The following is a 19,894-nucleotide window of genomic DNA, read 5'->3' on the forward strand; positions in this document are numbered from 1 at the left end:
ATAGTGGCTTCTGAAACCAGATTTCTCACCTCTGCAACCTCGTCACAATTCATCATGCGTGCAGCACTGAAGGAAGAGGATGGACTCTTTGGTCCTATGAGGAAGCTAATGCTGCACTGGGTTACACTGTGTTTGCTTTTCAGGGAGTGAGATGAGTTGGGTGGTCTCAGCCTCCGTGCTCATTCATCCACACTGCCGAGCAACTGCACGACTGACGGTCTTTCTAAAGGGGGGCGGCAGGCAGATTGAGGGCATTTACAAGGTAGTGTCACGGTCTTGTAAAAGCAAGTGTTGTTTCAGGTCAGGCAGACTAACAGAAAGACGGGGATGGGTGTTTAGAACAGAATCTGTATCTTGGCTTGCCTCTAGCGGAAGGAGGAGCAGAGAGCAGCTCTTTCCTAACTGTAAGCCCCGAGCCTAACCAACCCCTGCAGGCTAGAGGTGGAAATAGGGAAGGTGAAGTACGGCTCTAACACATAAGCATCCAGAGTATCACCTAATGCACTTGAAGGCTTAACATAGAAGATACCCAGTAAGCAGAAATGAAAAGTGGTGGAGAATAAGGAACCTTCTGGGGGCAGGGTGAACTTAAGTTCCTGAAACAGTAAAGATTCCTATTGTGGGAGTGTTCAGGCAGGGACCCATCCCACTCCGAGGCCTAAAACCTGTGACATGAGGTTCTGCGGGATCAGGCCTGTAAGGGTCCAAGAGATGGGGAGTGGGCCATGGGGGAACCAGACTAGAAATGTTACAGCACCTAGTTAATCAGCAGCCAGTCCATCACATTAAATATCCAGCCGTCATGTATTACCTTTCAAGTGAAAATGAATAACTCCCATTAAGAGCAAAATGGGTTTGAAGTCGATTCAAGACAGATTAAAGTACTGTTATGAATGTGTGTGTTGGGAGGAGGAGAGGGTCTGTGTGTAATATGCTTGTCCTTGTACTTTTTAAATAATAGATGTTCTACAAACTTACGTAGACTAGGTTATCAAGATACTGGGGTGAAAGGTCACAAGATGTGCATGCTGGGAAGAGCACCAACTTCCTGGAATATTTCCTGCATTTAGCAATTTTTTTTTCAAAATTATCATGTAGCCTTATGATTTTAATGAATAAAATTGATTTTTAAAAATTGTTTATTAAAGCACGGATCTGTAACAGCAGCATCTTGGGTATCAAGAACAAATTTAAAAGCCGGAAACACGTGCTAAGTAACTAGACTGGATGAGACAGAAAGCAGTTTGACCAAAGAGTGAAAACTAGGCTTTCTAAACCAGTGACCTCAACGCCAAGTCAAATTATTTTTCAGTGAGGGAGGGAAGCCGGTATATATTGCCTCACTGTCATTTTCAGGATTTTGTTTTTTCTTAGCGCTTTTAGCAAAATTCTGAAAAATGGAGTTCCACATCCAAGACAAGTGAGAGAGCCGACCCTCAAGATACTGACCAGGTTTTGGAATGGCCACATCTGACCATCTGGGGATTTGTGTTTATATTGGAGAAGCCCTGCTTATTTATCCTGATTAAAACGCTTTTAGCCCAGCTGTTTTTCTCCTCAAAATCTTCCAGATCCCTTTCCATGTTTCAGAGGACTCCTTCCGCCAACACTTCCACACCCCCTGTTTGCTACCGAAGTCTCTCGTGACTCTCCCCCTTAATTAGCATTCTGTGTTGCCAGAGGAGTGGGGTGCAGGGGGCACGGTTTGGGCAAGTGGACGGGAAACTTTCCCTCTCACCACCCACTCTGAAGAAACTCTCACGTCTGGCGCATTGGCTAGATTGGACGTTGGATTCATGCCTTGTCTAGTTTCACTCTTCAATTACTTCTTCCCTGAAAGCAATTTGCTGAACCCAAACTTGCTTTTTTTACACGTATTTGTATGCAGACGTCCACGTGAACCTTTCTCAGGTTGCGTTTATCATGTCTCCTGTGCTGTGTTGTGATTTCAAGAGCTGTGACAGTAAAGTTGGGGGCACACAGTTGATGGCATCTGTGAAAGTGGGGTGTGCCTGGTGCTCGGATTGACTCATGGCTGGCAGAGCAGCTGGTGAGACAGTCCCACCGCCCTCCCAGCCCGACTGCCCCCCATGAGCCAGCAGGTTCTGTCTTGATTGGCGGAAGTCAGAACAGACTGAATTTAGCTTATCCCAACTCCAAGCCTATTAGTCCATTTCTTTCCCTTTTTTCTCTTACTGTTCAGTTGGTAAAGTTGTGTAGTGACAGAAATACATCGGGGAAGAAAAGAAACACTTGCTGCTTTTCCAGTGTGTCTGACAGATCAGTCCGGATGCTCATCCTACTTTGATTTTGGTGTTTCAGGAAACTCCTGTGCTATAAATGAATTTTGATTTTCACCCAACACAAAGCCTCTGGGAGCTGGCCTGGTCTGGCTGCTGTATTGCATCTTCTGCTTTTTCTTCCAGCATCGTCCAGCCAAGCAGAGAAGGAGCTGACAGATTCTCCTGCAACCGCCAAACGCATCTCCTTCCCAGGTAGCTCGGAACCTCCTGTGTCTTCGAAGCGACCAAAAACATCGGAGGAGACCAAACCCGAGCAGGTGAGGCCGGGAGGGGCTCTGCTGGCGGGGGAGTGTTTCAGACCCCAGGGGGGCGTGAACGCTCGGGTGGGCGGGGCCTGGGGCAGCCGCGGTTGCCGGTGGGAACCGAAGCTTCAGCCAGCAGGGTGGTGTGTTCCCCGCAGATGTACCAGTGTCCCTACTGCAAGTACAGCAATGCCGACGTCAACCGGCTGCGTGTGCATGCCATGACGCAGCACTCGGTGCAGCCCATGCTCCGCTGCCCCCTGTGTCAGGACATGCTCAACAACAAGATCCACCTGCAGCTGCACCTCACCCACCTCCACAGCGTGGCCCCCGACTGCGTGGAGAAGCTCATCATGACGGTAAGACAGCCAGGGACAGGACCTGGTGGCTCTCTCTCCCCGGGGGTCAAAGGCGAGGCGGTACCACGGACAAGGCTTTGTGTTACTGGACGAGAAAGCCAGTGGGAGCTGGAAATGTCACAGATGTTCACCTGTCCCTACCTTAGATGTGGCCTGTCCACAGCATGACCATGGCCCAAAGGGCCAGATACTGACGTGTTCCCCAACATCCCTCATCATCCTCTCTCCCCGTGGGATGCAGGGGCCTCGACGAGGTAACCACTTACATGAAGAAACTGTTACCCAGATTTGCCAAACCTTTATTGAGCAGGTCGTGTTCTTGGTTGCTCTTATATTCATCATCTCTCATTTCATCCTCACGGCCACCCCGTTTTTAAAAAGCTTGACATGTCTACCTGAACAGCTGAGGAAACTGAGGCTTGGAGAAGTTAATCGACTTGATGCCACTTGTCAGTGGCAGGGGTGAGGTTTGAACCCACAGTCTCCAACTCTAGGACCGCAGCCCTGCGACGTGGGAGTTCCTCAGCGCAGGAGGACGCTCGGTCTGCAGCACGTGTTGATTCGTGAACAAGGGTTTTGCCTGTGGAACATGTCATTGCTCTGCCTGCGGGGCCTGGCTCTTAAGTGGCCGCTATAAACATGGCCCAAAAAAGTAGTATAAAGGTTTAAATCTATGCAATGTGAAAGCTTTTCAAAATACTACAGGTAGCAGTAATGTCCTCCTCTCTGTCTGGGCTGGGCTGCTGGAAAGCCCTTACCTGATTATGAGGGGAAAACACCACCAAGGAGTGATTCTCAGCTCTGACCTGCTTCAGCAGTGGAGTGATAAGGCCATTCCATTGCCTTTGTGTGTGAAGACTGCCGTGCAGGTCACAGACATACCACCTCTAGGCATTTCCCGTATTCACTTGGTTACACAAAATTAACGAATAACGTTATAAGTGGTATTTAGTCGTGAGGAACATATAATTGAGGATGCATCCAGAGGATTTTAGCAGCCAGCGGGAAACTCAGAGGTGACCTAGCATGAATTTCACTTCAGGTATAAATTCACTTTCCATGGCTATTTTGAAATAGACAGACTGGTGAACATTATTGAAAGATTCTCTGTAAGTAGAACTCCCTTTGTGGGTAGGTGGGTTTGTGTTACAAGCGTCCTTGGAGCTCTCACCAACCTTGGGAATAACTCAACAAGGGGGATTGTCTCAGGCCTTGTCACACCTCCCACTGCTGGCCTGGAATCGGGGGAACCTGAACAAACAGGAGGAGATGTGGGGAGGGAAGCGCCTTCAGTACTTAACGTTGTTCTTTTTCTCTGGTGCTTATTTTTCTGGTCTAACGTCAGTCTGGCCTAGGAAATGTGAGCCTATGGGAATCTGTATGATCGACTTACATTAGACTGCAGGTTTCATTTGTAAATCCTTAGGGACTAGTATATCAGTTATATTTCAGATAAACATGGTTTGTCACCTTTTTCTAACAGCAACAGTATGAAGATTCCAAGTAGTGAGTCTGGGGGTCACTGTGAATCTTCTTCATTTACCAGTGGAGTCTTTGAGAGTAGGATGTTACTGCTGTGTTTGCTTGGCCAGTCCCTGCAATATTTCTGAGTGTTACCCATTCAAGCAGTGATCCTCAACCTTTTTTTCTGGAGACACTGGAAAAACTTGTTGATTAGCCTTTCTGGGTTATTCTGTGTATAAAGTTTGACAACCATTGTTAAGAACTCCGAGTATTCTGCATGTACAGAATTGTGTGTACAATGCCAGGGAGCATAAGGATACCCTGAAATTCATCCATTGAGCCAAGTTAATAAATGCTGTTCGAGAAGAATCCCTGAGAACATAATTATCTAGGAGAAACACGCTCCCTAAAGGGGCTATGCTTGACACCCTGGGTACCTATCTCATCTTCCCGCAGCAGACAATGGAGATGTTTTCCAGACATTTCTGAAAAAAAGTGTGCAAACTGTGGGAAATGTGCTGATTATAGGAAGGTCATTTGCTAGCAACAGAAGGAAGTTATAGGAAATAAAGTTGGAAGTTATAGGAAATGTAATCATAAAAGGGTTTTACACGTAAGGGCATATGTAAGGTTGGTTTGGTACCTGTCTTTGCTTGAGAAGTTGGACTTACTACATGCCTGTCAATATTGAATTGGCTTCTCCAGTCATGAGGATGGTCTGCATTGAGCTAAGCAGTTCCACCCTGATCCTTTATCCGGATCAAGCAGGAAAAGATGAGCAACCAGGGTTAAAGGGCAATTTGTGGCCATACCTTGGGGTGAACCCAGCATCCTGTTTGAGGACTGGACTGCTGATCTTGGTCTGTGCCCTGACAAATTAAACAGTTGCCGCAGTCCTTCTTTGGAAAAGTTTGGTGTTAGAACGGAATTTGCAATTGTTTTACAACTAAGTGATTATAATGAACCTGTGGTTAAAATCATGCCCCTGGAGGATATTTTACAGCAATTTTATTAGAAAATTGGCCAAGGGAAAATATTGGTTAGGCTTTCTGACTATATATATATAGCTGTTTGTTCCTGGCCAGCTAGAGCAAGAGACTCTGAAAACAGCCTGATAAGAAATGCCCCTCACATCAGAGCTCCATTTCAAAGCTGTGTCCTGAAGGAATGGTCAGTGTGCAGTCGTTCATCCTCCAAGAGGAGAAGGTGATGTCTGCTTTGTCCCTGAGTGGATGAATGGCAGTGAGAGGAAGGAATCTTCTTCCTTGCCAGATGGTTTGACTGTAGATTAGGAAAAGCTGGCAAAACCCACCAAATAGACAGTTGTTGGCAGAGACAGGGTGTGTCCAGGGTATAAAGTTATAAATTCTGGTAAATATTTTTTGCTGTCTGGATCCAAGGTCTTGGGATCTGGCTTGAATTGGTTTTCAGTCCCTCTAAAAGTAAATTCCACCCTGATAAATGGAAATAGATTACTTTCTACACAATGTCTTTCCGTTCAGTTGTAAATGGAGAGTGTTTTGAGGAGGCTTCATTTAATAATACCTTATCAGACAGCTTTCAGGAACCTGCAGTGTCTAATATGTCTGTTGCTATGGTAACAGCTGCTTGCTTATGCTCTGCATCTCATATCTGTTTCTTCCGTGGGCCCCCTTCTTTTTACTGATGAGGGGGCTTGAAAAATATTCTCCACTGGGAACAATTGCAGCTCTGGCCCTCCACTAGGGAAGCTGCACCCACAGCACTTCATTCTGCTTGGCCTATTGGAAACAGAGCTCCAGAGGGTGTCTTTACACACGTCACGTGAAAGAAGGCAATCTATAAAGCTTAAGGCAGTGAGACCAGTGCCCCTCCAGAACCCACTGAACGCCGCCCCCCCTGCCTCCGCCCCCGTGTCAGTTACACCAAACGCTCACCCAGTCACAGAGAAGTTAGAAGATCCCAAATTCGTGGTGGGGACGTGGGAGCTGCTGCTCGTACCCTCCTTTCCCCACTGTTTTAGGAAAGGAGGGCTGAGGGTGTGAGGGACGGGTTTCTAGCCTCTAAATGAGAAAGACCACCTACTATGCATTTCAGTACTCTTAAAGTATTCTAAGTGATCGCTGTCCTCAGTGGCAGGACACACCACTGGGATCCTGGAGCATTAATATGGGGAAATTGTCTTTGTTTCTCCATCATTTAACAAGGTATGACCTCACGGTGGAGAAAGGGATTGGCTCTGGAGCAGCCGGGAACACCTTTTTCTCTAGCCCTTCGTCTTTGCTCCCTTTGGTCATTCTTACGTTTTGTACACACACAGGTTCCCCTTCTCTGTTCCTGGCCCCACACTGCTTTCAAGTCTATCTCCTGCTGACCAACCCCTACCGCTCCCCTCTCGTGGGATCAGGGGTCTGTCTCCTGTGATTTCTTGTGTCATCATCTGTCTCTCTGCTTGGTGTGTGCCTGTGCATCCAAGTCTCCGGGTCAGACAGGCCACCGGGCCCCCCTGCACTGGGGCTCTCGGGTGGCCACTGGCCTGGGGGCTGTCACACCCGCTTGGGTACCAGCTCTCACTTTGTCTCCATCTCAGAGGAAGGTAATGAAAATAATCGGGCTTCATTAATTCCAAGCCCTGTGAGATGATAGCCATTTGGAGCCTGTTTGCCAATTAGATGGTCTAAATTAGAAGTGACCTTGGTACGCTGCTGCTGCTCGCCTCTCTGAGTCTAATGAAGCTTTTCTCTCCAATTCAGTCTCTTCTCAGCTCTCTTTTCTCTCTCTCACTGCGTGTGTGTGTGTGAACAGTTCATGTGTTTCCTTTACTCCCACCTACCTCCTTTTTTAGTCTTATTCTTGGATTTTAAAATCTGGTTCAGGGCTGCGTTTGTTTCTGGCCCACATAAATGTTAACATGGCCCTGCAGTTTTTCCTCATGGGTTTTAAGTTTAAAATTTTTTAAAAAAGGAGGGGATAGGCAACCACATAGAAGACATTTTAGAAGGGAAATGAGACAAAGAGAGAAACGGCCCTCTAGACTTGTGGTCCAGTGCCCACGTGGCACACGTGGGAGGCAGTAAGGGACCAGCTCACAGGTCCTGGCGGCCATCAAAGTCAGGAGAAGAAGTGAGTTGGTGGACCCTCACTGGTGCCATCGGCTTTGGATACACTGCTGGTTAGGATGCTCGGTTCTGGAAGCAGCTGGCTTTTAACTTCATGTTTAAACTTTCTGAACAGGACCAATACCACAATCATAAGGATGTAGAGACTGGCCAGATCTGTGCCAGGAAGGCTTGTGTCTGAGGCTTTCTGTCTTTTTTCTCTCCGTCTTGAGGTTTTTCATTCTACTGATTTTTTTCATTGATAAGTGAAAGATTTGAGTCTCCTTGAGAGTCTAGGTTTTGGCATATCTACACTTAGACTTGGAGTAGTGAGTCTTTCAGAAGGACACTCAGGCGAACAGTGCCAAGGCCGTGCGGATGAGGGTCTCAGAGAAACCAGGTTCAATACTTTCTCTAAGAAAATACCTTTGCTTCCCAGCATGTGGAACTTGTTGGTTGCATTGATCTCACCTCAGACAGGGTGGCCTTGATAGGTGAATTTGCATAGACAGTCCTGTTAAGAATTAGCAAAGTGTATACACCCCTTGGCTGCTCTGGGGGTTGTATTTGGCCATTCTACACCCATGACCCAGAGAAAGCAAGGGGTGGGGAGGGCTCTTGTCATTCCAGCTTCTTCTGTCAAGAAAGACTAAACATGGATGGCCTCTCCCAGGTGCCCGGTGTGGACCAGACCCACACCTAAGACTCTGGATTTTTTAAGGTGTGTCGTTGGGGCTTTCAGGCCAACTCACCTTATAGAAAGTTGAAAGGCATTAAATCATAATCCAAAATAATGGTGAATTGAACAGGAGGTAGGAAGTAGGTATTTGTGGACCCATGTCATCTTTCCTGATAGGTCAAGGGCAATTACCTAGAGTCCAGGAATTTCCCCCACGATTGTCGGAAATTACCTGCAATAGTCTGTGTCTGATAGTATTTTTCTAGGAGCCTGCAATTTTCTTCAGATTTTCTAATGAGTTTATGATCTCTAAAAGGTTAATTATTCTCCATGTGAGTGGCTTGGGCACAGGGACCTGTCTTGCTCCACCTCACAAGCATGAAGCACAGGGACCTTGTACAGCATTCAGAGAGTGATGGTCAGATGAATGGATGAGCAGAGTCACTGGATGGAGGCCCTCCTTCTCTTCAACTTAAGCTTGAAGATTTTTGGAATCAGTGTGGAACTCTTCTGTTTCTATTGTCATATGTGAGAATTGCTTAAACTTAAAGATTTTCAGCAGAAAGTTCAGAGCAGAACTCCACATTCGTCTTGTTATACGTCAGGCCTGTTTACTTGTTAGGGAGGAACGAGAGCCACTGTCTTCTTACTGTCGGCATCTCGGCTCAGACGATGTTTCCTTCTTGCATCCCATGCACTCTGCACAGTTGGCGGGGCTCGGAGCGGTGGGAGGAACACATGTGGAAGATCTCCATGGGGCTGCCTTTGGGTGGCCTCAGATGACAATCTTGAGAGACGCAAATTCTGAGGAAGTGATGGCTCTAATCAACAGAATTTTCTTACCAGAAAAACTTTTCCTTTTGATAAAAAGGTCTGTTTTAACAGTCTCAGGTCCCCTCTATACATTCATTAATGAGTCGAGTATGGGGGACATAATTTAACATACTCGGTGTTTACAGGTGTAAGATTATTAGGAGAATCAATCTACACGGATGTCCATGTAGAAAGTGTAGGGTCTGGACCAGTTGTGCACTACTGCCTGGCCAAACCTAAAACTTTGTCTGTGGATGGGGCGAGGGGGCGGGGAGTGAATGTGTGATGCTGCAGGTGTCGTCTGCAGGGAGCTGGTGGCGGGATCCAGTCCTTCAGGGTCCCTGCAGGTTGGGCCCGTTTGGACTGGCCGTGGTTGTGCTGTAGCCAGGTCTTATCCTCTCACACACACGCATGTTCTGATGCTTCTGGCCAAAGGGAAGGTCTTTACAGAAGTGTGCTCAGCACTGTTGTGTGATTGCTTTTCCTGCGGATTTCAGCTGCCTGCCTGTCAGAGACCGTGGCTGGGATTGTCCGAAGCTTCCACACGGTTTGGCAGCCAGCTATGGTTGGGAAACAAGGGGTGCCAAGGCAGGTGTTGAAGGAACTCTGCCTTTGGCCAACTCTCATTTTCCTCCATGAGCAGAACTCTTCCGTGAGCCCCTGGCAGGACTACACTTTTTGGCTCTTCACGAAAAAGCATGGAAACTCTGAGTGACAGCCTTGAGAAGCTAGTAGGGGAGGGAGGAGTGGACGCAGACAGGGGAACACTCGTGTCTGGGAGCTGATGTGAGGGCTTCCAGTATCCTGCATGGCAGAGGGGCTTCCGTCACAACCTCTCTGTTCAGACACGTGCGCAGATGGGCCCCACCAGAACGTCCCCATCCTCAGGTTTCCATTTAGAGATCCTCCTCTTTGCCACTTGGGAATTCCTTGCCCATGAAAATTTTCTATAGCAAGCAGTTTTTGTTTGTTTTCAGGGAGAGATTGGGGACACTATAGATGAGAAGATGCAGGTAGGTAAAGTAATTACTTAAACACATGTGGGGCAAGACTTACGGGTTTGGAGGCCCAGATTAAGATGCAGAGGAGCATGTGAGGTTGATGATTATATTTCGGGGAGAGTTAATTGATGGAAGGTGAAGGCAGACAAAGAACCGCTGCTTACTGCCTTCTTGAATCCCAATCAGGAATTATGATTAAAGTCGCGGCGAGACAACAGAGGGCTGATGAATTGGTGTCTTTTTTTTCTTTTTTGCCGTCATTCACACTTGATTGACTTCAACCTTTCAAGTGCAAAAGTCTCTCTTTTCCATTATTATTCATAGCCATCTGAGTTTTTCTAATTAAAGTGTATGAAAACAATTACTGATCCGTCGTACTGAGTCTGTTAGAGGGGATGTCTGCCTTACTGTAATGTGTATAAAAAGCCCACAGTTTTCTATAATGATGTGCAGCTGAGGTGTTAGATAATTTTATTCTTTTTTACTCTGTAGGGTTTTTTTTTTGTATTTCTCATGATTCACTTTTCATAATTCCTAAAGATCCCAGGAAAGGACTGATCCTGCAGCTACAACCGAGAAAAGAGGTGGGGGGGGAGTCTTTTTTCCTTTCCCTTTCTCCCCCTCTTGCCCCCAACCTCGTGCTCCCCCTCGGTCGAGGACTATAAATTAATCGGTGACCTTTCACTTCTTGGATTCCCGCTGGACTCCCCAACCACACTGGTCAGAAATGCTTTCTATTAAAAAGAAAATAGATGGAATGAGTTTGGCAATCTCCGCTCCATTCCTAACGACTCATCAACAGCTAGCCTCAGCCAGCTGCCGACACGCTTTGTGTGAGGGTGCAGATGTCTGTGAGAGCAGGGATCCTGTGTCACTCACGATCACCTGCCATGCACCTGCTCGTCGTCAACACAGGGCTTCTCAGACCCTTCCCCACAGTGCCTGTTGCTTCATTTTTTGCACCTATGGGCATCTGGGTTGCTGAAATTACCCTAAAATGTATTGGGGAGTTACCTTTTGGTGTTTATGGGGACAGATGTCTGGGTTTCCTCTAGGAGTGGAAACGACTACTGATGATTCTAGTGAACGTGTCAGCAGCGATTCTGAGCAAGGCCAGGATCCCCAAGCCATTAAAAATTAATAGTGATTTATTTTAAATATTTAATTTTGAACAGTAATATGGGTGTTCCGGTCTTCGCAACAGCAAGCAAAGATACTATCTCAGTAGTCGTGTTTGATGGGACAGTAATGCCTCCGGGTGGGGCTGGATGCCATGTAGAAAGGTTAGCAGTGGCTGTAAGTTTCTATTCCTGTAACCTTGGGGTCAGTTTATTTCTCAGGCTGTCATCGAGTTGGGGACAACTTCTAATTCATTTGGGAATATCACTGCAACTACCTTCCCACCCTGTGGTAGGCAGGGGGATATTGCCTTTCTCAACGAAGAACCTGTTATCCTCACATTGGATATTGAGGGCTTGTGATCACAGTAATGTAGGGCGAAAGATAACTTGTCTGGACAAGGTTCTGGCCAGATGGCAGGGAAGCCTGGAAAAATGTCTGAAGATCTGACCTAAGATTGTAGCTCTTTTGACTGAGGCTAATTCTGGAATTGCTGTATTAGGAAACACTAGCCATGGCCCAGGTGGGGCTGCCCTGTTGTAGAATTTAGGGTGCGGGGCACCCTCTGTGGCCAGGACGCTGGCCGGAATTTCCCCCTGATGCTGTGTGTACCTCGGGCAAAGGCTCCAGAAGAAATCCTGCCTGAAGTGAGCCGTAAGAAATGCTCATTTGCACTCGATCTCAGCTTATAAAGGGTTACAAAATGTTCTTTCCTGGAAAATCTGCCAGTGTGTCTTCGTGTCCTTAGCCTCCCCTTTGTTCCCTTCTCTTCTGCTTACCCTTGCCTCTGCTCTTACTCCCCTCCTCTTCTTGCCTGAATACATTTTGAAAACAGTACTACGATGCTCCCTGCTTCAAGATTACAGTGTACTTTACTAGGTATGATTTAATTAGGGCCCTTATTATGTTTTCAGCAGCTTAAGGTGGGCCTTTCAACTTATCTACCTAATTGGTTGCACAAGAAGTTTCACAGCCCATGACAAAACATTGTCAGTGATCAAAGTCAAAATTCTGCATAAAGGAAAAATATTAATAATAAGATTATTCGTCAAGTGTGCACTGCTAATTATGTCCAGAATGTAACCGTAGAAACACTTTTGACTGATGTGAGCGTTGTCTAATAAACATGAATCTTCAGTGAGCTATGAAAAGTGACACCTCCAGCTTTACACTGGTGAAGGCTAATTTTGCTTGTTAAATAATTTTTACACGTTCCCCAGTTTTGTGTCTCTTTCCCCCCATCTGACTCTCCTCATCTGTCTGCCTCTCGCGCGCAGGTGACCACCCCTGAGATGGTGATGCCCAGCAGCATGTTCCTCCCGGCAGCCGTTCCGGATCGAGACGGGAGCTCTAGTTTGGAGGAGGCAGGAAAGCAGCCTGGTTAGTGTCACACTTCTTGACCCCTGAGAATAGGAACAAAATGAAACCTTGGGCCAACATTTTCATGGAGCAAAGGTGCCGAGACTTCTTCCTGGTGCTTCTGAGCTGAATGTAACTTTCCAAGGGGTGAGGAGCACTGTTGTCAGCTACTTGATCCTCTGGTGCTTGGCACATGTTTGTGTACTAGTCATACGGTTTGAAGCAAGAAAAAGTCAGGTGAGAGCCAGCAGGGTTTCGGTGGACACATGTCCCCTTAGGCTATACATTTAGGGAGTGAATAACCAGAGACCCAGAGCATAGATCCATGACTTACCATCCTAAGCTGTTAAATACACCCTCTCTGGGAACTAAATTATTAGGGACCTGTGGAGCATGGGGTGATCACAGGGTAGTGGATTAGCTGTCTCTGCAGAGTTCTTCTCTGGGACGTCCAGGATTGCCGTAGGAGGCTACAAAGATGCACTTGGAAAGAACGTTGTTGTAGACATAGATGCCACTGGTGGTGGAGCCCTGGAGGGGGGAGTCCTCGCTAGGTGGGTCATCAGACCTCTGTTTATGAGTCTCTCCTATGTCTTTCACCTCCTGTCAGCAGCTAATATTTAAGTTGGGGAGAGTTCTGCCTCACTACTGGCCCACCTCCTCCCTTGGGACTTTTCCATGTAAGGCAGTGAACAGCTGACCTGAAGAATATTAATGGGTGTGATGATCTCACTGTAGACAAAAATTTTAATGTATTATAATAACTAGCCACTTAAATGTTCATTACTTACTGAATAGAGATGACAATCAAAAGTCATGTTATAATAAGAAATTTAATGCCTAAAAAATATATTATATACATATATATATATTCCAAAATTTCTTATAATGGACAACAGATCTTGCAAATTCCCCACAGCTCAGCACAGCATTCCTTCAGATACTGTACAATTTAGATTAATGTAAAGGGGGCATCCTTCAAACCAGTTCTTGAGAAATTGAGGATTCTGCGTTAAGCAATTAAATATTGTCTAAAAGACAGGTCTGTGCTATGAAATAGGCGTACTAGGAGTTGAAACTTTTCGTATTTCCTTTTCCTCCTCCCTGCTCACGTGTCCTGCTGATCCTCCTTGGTGGGGTGGAGGGGTGCTCTGTGGAGAGAGTCTGTGTGCAGGTTGGATATTTCCCTCGTCATCAGAGTCTGTGTTCATGAGGCCTTGCTGGGTAGACAGCTCTGGGTGCCATCCTTGAAACAAAGCCTTCTTTATCACTGGGCTTGATTTTTTTTTTTTTAACAGAAACCTCAGAGGATCTGGGAAAGAACATCTTGCCCTCCATGAGCACAGAACATGGTGGAGATTTGAAACCCACTCCTGCTGACTCGGGCTCTGTGAGAGAGGAGGCCGGCTTCCTCTGCTGGAAGAAAGGGTGCAACCAGGTTTTCAAAACTTCTGCTACTCTTCAGACGCACTTCAATGAGGTTCATGCCAAGAGGCCTCAGCTGCCCGTGTCCGATCGCCACGTGTACAAGTACCGCTGCAATCAGTGCAGCCTGGCTTTCAAGACTGTTGAAAAGCTGCAGCTCCATTCTCAGTACCACGTGATCAGAGCTGCCACCATGTGCTGTCTGTGTCAGCGCAGTTTCCGAACTTTCCAGGCTCTGAAAAAACACCTCGAGACGAGCCACCTGGAGTTGAGTGAGGCTGACATCCAGCAGCTTTATGGTGGCCTTCTGGCAAATGGGGACCTCCTGGCAATGGGAGACCCCACCCTGGCCGAGGACCACACCATCATCGTTGAGGAAGACAAGGAGGAAGAGAGTGACGTGGAGGATAAACAGAGCCCAACGGGCAGCGACTCTGGCTCAGTACAAGAAGACTCAGGATCAGAGCCAAAGAGAGCTCTGCCTTTCAGGAAAGGCCCCAACTTCACCATGGAAAAATTTCTAGACCCTTCTCGCCCTTACAAGTGTACCGTCTGCAAGGAATCTTTCACTCAGAAGAACATCCTGCTAGTGCACTACAATTCTGTCTCCCACCTCCATAAGTTAAAGAGGGCCCTTCAAGAATCAGCAACTGGTCAGCCAGAACCCACCAGCAGCCCCGACAACAAACCTTTTAAGTGTAACACTTGTAACGTGGCCTACAGCCAGAGTTCCACTTTGGAGATCCACATGAGGTCTGTGCTGCATCAAACCAAGGCCCGGGCGGCCAAGCTGGAGGCTGCAAGTGGCAGTAGCAATGGGACTGGGAACAGCAGCAGTGTCTCCCTGAGCTCCTCCACCCCAAGTCCTGTGAGCACCAGTGGCAGTAACACCTTTACCACCACCAATCCAAGTAGTGCTGGCATTGCTCCGAGCTCCAACTTACTGAGCCAAGTGCCTGCTGAAAGTGCAGGAATGCCACCCCTGGGGAATCCCATCGGTGCCAACGTTGCTTCGCCATCAGAGCCCAAGGAGGCCAATCGGAAGAAGCTGGCAGATATGATCGCATCCAGGCAGCAGCAGCAGCAGCAGCAGCAGCAACAGCAACAACAACAGCAACAGCAGCAGCAGCAGCAGCAGCAGCAGCAGCAGCAGCAGCAGCAGCAGCAGCAAGCACAGACACTGGCCCAGGCGCAGGCTCAAGTTCAAGCTCACCTGCAGCAGGAGCTGCAGCAGCAGGCGGCCCTGATCCAGTCTCAGCTGTTTAACCCCGCCCTCCTTCCTCACTTCCCCATGACTACGGAGACCCTGCTCCAGCTGCAGCAGCAGCAGCACCTCCTCTTCCCCTTCTACATCCCCAGTGCGGAGTTCCAGCTCAACCCCGAGGTGAGCTTGCCGGTGACCAGCGGGGCGCTGACGCTGACTGGGACAGGCCCGGGCCTGCTGGAAGATCTGAAGGCGCAGGTGCAGATCCCGCAACAGGGCCACCAGCAGATCCTACAGCCGCAGCCGCAGCCGCAGCCAAGCCAGCTCTCTCTGTCCCAGAGTCACTCTGCCCTCCTACAGCCCAGCCAGCACCCTGAAAAGAAAAACAAACTGGTCATGAAAGAAAAGGAAAAAGAAAGCCAGAGAGAGAGAGAAGGTGCTGAGGGGGGAGAGGGCAACGCCGGACCAAAGGAATCACTGCCAGATGCCTTGAAGGCCAAAGAGAAGAAAGAGCTGGCGCCGGGGGGCGGTTCTGAGCCTTCCATGCTGCCTCCACGCATCGCCTCGGATGCCAGAGGGAATGCCACCAAGGCCTTGCTGGAGAACTTTGGCTTTGAGCTGGTCATTCAGTACAACGAGAACAAGCAGAAGGTGCAGAAGAAGAACGGGAAGACGGAGCAGGGGGAGAACTTGGAAAAGCTCGAGTGTGACTCCTGCGGCAAGTTGTTTTCTAACATCTTGATTTTAAAGAGTCATCAAGAGCACGTTCATCAAAATTACTTTCCCTTTAAACAGCTGGAGAGATTTGCCAAGCAGTACCGAGAGCACTACGATAAACTGTACCCTCTGAGGCCCCAGACCCCAGAGCCGCCGCCACCGCCCCCTCCGCCCCCTCCGCCCCCGCTGCCCGCAGCGCCGCCCCAGCCCGCCTCGGCGCCCGCCATCCCCGCCTCAGCCCCGCCCATCACTTCGCCCACCATCGCACCGGCCCAGCCCTCCGTGCCGCTCACCCAGCTCTCCATGCCCATGGAACTGCCCATCTTCTCGCCGCTGATGATGCAGACGATGCCACTGCAGACCTTGCCGGCTCAGCTGCCCCCTCAGCTCGGACCTGTGGAGCCTCTGCCTGCGGACCTGGCCCAGCTGTACCAGCATCAGCTCAATCCCAGTCTGCTCCAGCAGCAGAACAAGAGGCCTCGCACCAGGATCACGGATGACCAGCTCCGAGTCTTGCGGCAGTATTTTGACATTAACAACTCCCCCAGTGAAGAGCAGATCAAAGAGATGGCAGACAAGTCCGGGTTGCCCCAGAAAGTGATCAAGCACTGGTTCAGAAACACTCTGTTCAAAGAGCGGCAGCGTAACAAGGACTCCCCTTACAACTTCAGCAATCCTCCTATCACCAGCCTGGAGGAGCTCAAGATCGACTCCCGGCCCCCTTCGCCAGAACCTCAGAAGCAGGAGTACTGGGGGAGCAAGAGGTCTTCGAGAACGAGGTTTACTGACTACCAGCTGAGGGTCCTGCAGGACTTCTTTGATGCCAACGCTTACCCAAAGGACGATGAATTTGAGCAACTCTCTAATTTACTGAACCTTCCAACCCGCGTCATCGTAGTCTGGTTTCAAAATGCCCGACAGAAGGCCAGAAAAAATTATGAGAATCAGGGAGAGGGCAAAGATGGCGAGCGGCGTGAGCTTACAAACGATAGGTATATTCGAACGAGCAACTTGAACTACCAGTGCAAAAAATGTAGCCTGGTGTTTCAGCGCATCTTTGATCTTATCAAGCACCAGAAGAAGTTGTGTTACAAGGATGAGGATGAGGAGGGGCAGGATGACAGCCAAAACGAGGATTCCATGGATGCCATGGAAATCCTGACGCCCACCAGCTCCTCCTGCAGCACCCCAATGCCCTCACAGGCTTACAGCGCCCCAGCACCATCAGCCAACACGGCTTCCTCTGCTTTCTTGCAGCTCACATCAGAGGCTGACGAACTGGCCACCTTCAGTTCAAAACCAGAGGCGAGTGATGAGAAACCAAAGCAGGCTGAACCCCCCAGTGCACAGCCAAACCAAACCCAAGAAAAGCAAGGACAACCAAAGGTAGAGCTGCAGCAGCAAGACCAGCCGGAGCAGAAGTCAAACACAGCTCAGCCAAAGCTCCCGCCGCTGACGTCCCCGGCTTCATTATCGCAGGCTCCTCCACAGGCGCCCCCGCCTCAGTGCCCCTTACCCCAGTCAAGCCCCAGCCCCTCCCAGCTCTCCCACCTGCCCCTTAAGCCCCTCCACACGTCAACTCCGCAGCAGTTGGCCAACCTACCTCCTCAGCTAATCCCCTACCAGTGTGACCAGTGTAAGTTGGCGTTTCCATCATTTGAGCACTGGCAGGAGCATCAGCAGCTGCACTTCCTGAGTGCACAGAACCAGTTCATCCACCCTCAGTTTTTGGACAGGTCACTGGATATGCCTTTCATGCTGTTTGACCCTAGTAACCCCCTCCTGGCCAGCCAGCTGCTCTCCGGGGCCATACCTCAGATTCCAGCAAGCTCGGCCACTTCCCCTTCCACCCCGACCTCCACGATGAACACTCTGAAGAGGAAGCTGGAGGAGAAGGCCAGCGCGAGCCCTGGCGAGAACGACAGCGGGACGGGAGGCGAAGAACCTCAGAGAGACAAGCGTTTGAGGACAACTATTACACCGGAACAGCTGGAAATTCTCTACCAAAAGTATCTGTTGGACTCCAATCCAACTCGAAAGATGTTGGATCACATTGCACATGAGGTGGGCCTGAAGAAACGTGTGGTACAAGTCTGGTTTCAGAACACCCGAGCCCGGGAAAGGAAAGGACAGTTCCGGGCGGTGGGTCCAGCACAGGCCCACAGGAGATGCCCTTTTTGCAGAGCGCTCTTCAAAGCCAAGACTGCCCTGGAGGCTCACATCCGGTCCCGTCACTGGCACGAAGCCAAGAGAGCAGGCTACAACCTAACGCTGTCCGCGATGCTCTTAGACTGCGATGGGGGACTCCAGATGAAAGGAGATATTTTTGATGGAACTAGCTTCTCCCACCTACCCCCAAGCAGTAGTGATGGCCAAGGCGTTCCCCTCTCACCTGTGAGCAAAACCATGGAGTTGTCTCCCAGAACTCTTCTTAGCCCTTCTTCCATCAAGGTGGAAGGGATCGAAGATTTTGAAAGCCCCTCCATGTCCTCGGTGAATCTGAACTTTGACCAAACTAAGCTGGACAACGACGACTGTTCCTCCGTCAACACAGCGATCACAGACACCACTACCGGAGATGAGGGCAACGCGGATAACGACAGTGCGACGGGAATAGCGACAGAAACCAAATCCTCCTCTGCGCCCAGCGAAGGGCTGACCAAAGCGGCCATGATGGCAATGTCTGAGTATGAGGATCGGCTGTCATCTGGTCTGGTCAGCCCAGCCCCGAGCTTCTACAGCAAGGAATATGACAATGAAGGTACCGTGGACTACAGTGAAACCTCGAGCCTTGCAGACCCCTGCTCCCCGAGCCCTGGTGCGAGCGGGTCAGCCGGCAAATCTGGAGACGGCGGGGATCGGCCCGGGCAGAAGCGTTTTCGCACTCAGATGACCAATCTGCAGCTGAAGGTCCTTAAGTCATGCTTTAATGACTACAGGACACCCACTATGCTGGAGTGTGAGGTCCTGGGCAATGACATTGGACTGCCAAAGAGAGTTGTTCAGGTCTGGTTCCAGAATGCCCGGGCAAAAGAGAAGAAGTCCAAGTTAAGCATGGCCAAGCATTTTGGTATAAACCAAACAAGTTACGAGGGACCCAAGACAGAGTGCACTTTGTGTGGCATCAAGTACAGCGCTCGGCTGTCTGTACGTGACCATATCTTTTCCCAACAGCATATCTCCAAAGTTAAAGACACCATCGGAAGCCAGCTGGACAAGGAGAAAGAATACTTTGACCCAGCCACTGTACGTCAGTTGATGGCCCAGCAAGAGTTGGACCGGATTAAAAAGGCCAATGAGGTCCTCGGACTGGCAGCTCAGCAGCAAGGGATGTTTGACAACGCCCCTCTTCAGGCTCTCAACCTCCCTACAGCATACCCAGCGCTCCAGGGCATCCCACCTGTGTTGCTCCCCGGCCTCAACAGCCCCTCCTTGCCAAGTTTCACTCCATCCAACACAGGTGGGTTTGGCTCTCGGTGATCCTTTCGGTATTACACAGCCACCCAGTTCACACTTGTTCTGTGGCTCCTGCACAAGGCCTCTGAGTGCAGGGCAGATAGGAAGCTTCCCTTGTCTAGCTCTCTAACAGCAGTAAAACTTCAAGTCCCTCCCATTGAGGCTGCCTAGAGCTGTGCTGCATGTGACTCTGACTTCCCAGTTCAAGGATGGGACCTTGTGGTTAAAAAAGCCTCCTAAAACCATTCTCATTCCTGGTGTTCAGTAGCACAGCCAGGCTGTGTGCTACAGGCATGAACGTGAGGGTCCTGGCATACTAGATCCTGGGGTATTTTCAAGAAAGACGTTTCCATCATGGACCCTCCCACTCAGTCCTGATGGAAATACAGGTCCCATCCAGGTATTTGTTGAAAATACAAAACATTTGAACACCCTAGTTAATTCTGGATCATGTCCTATGGACACTGGTTCCAGAGTATCTAAATCAGCTCTTTGCCTTCACCTATGGTCCCACCGCCTCTTTTGGAGAGCTGCTCTGGAGGGAGAGGTGCTCCCGGGAAGAAGCTCTCCTTACTCCTGAGGTTCTCTCTCAGCCAGAAACAAGTGCTGTGTTAGTTTCTGATGAGACTGCCATTGTACTTGAATGCACTGACCAGGAACTTGTTTGTATTGGATA

At 49.2% G+C, this 19,894-nt stretch overlaps 1 protein-coding gene across 2 annotated transcripts in view; it reads left to right on the forward strand.

Moving 5' to 3' along the window:
- The window catches only part of ZFHX3 (zinc finger homeobox 3), a 232,441-nt gene that overhangs the window by 207,478 nt on the left and 5,069 nt on the right, over window positions 1-19,894 (forward strand). For both annotated transcript variants that reach the window (XM_072967645.1, XM_072967646.1), the window contains 4 exons: window positions 2,427-2,560; window positions 2,704-2,904; window positions 12,335-12,437; window positions 13,715-19,222. In XM_072967645.1, the coding sequence (XP_072823746.1) occupies window positions 2,427-2,560; window positions 2,704-2,904; window positions 12,335-12,437; window positions 13,715-19,222 (5,946 nt within the window). The remainder of the gene's footprint in view (window positions 1-2,426; window positions 2,561-2,703; window positions 2,905-12,334; window positions 12,438-13,714; window positions 19,223-19,894) is intronic.

The sequence above is a fragment of the Vicugna pacos genome, chromosome 9 (genome assembly GCF_048564905.1).
Source record: "Vicugna pacos chromosome 9, VicPac4, whole genome shotgun sequence".
In the NCBI taxonomy this organism is placed as follows: Eukaryota; Metazoa; Chordata; class Mammalia; order Artiodactyla; family Camelidae; genus Vicugna; species Vicugna pacos.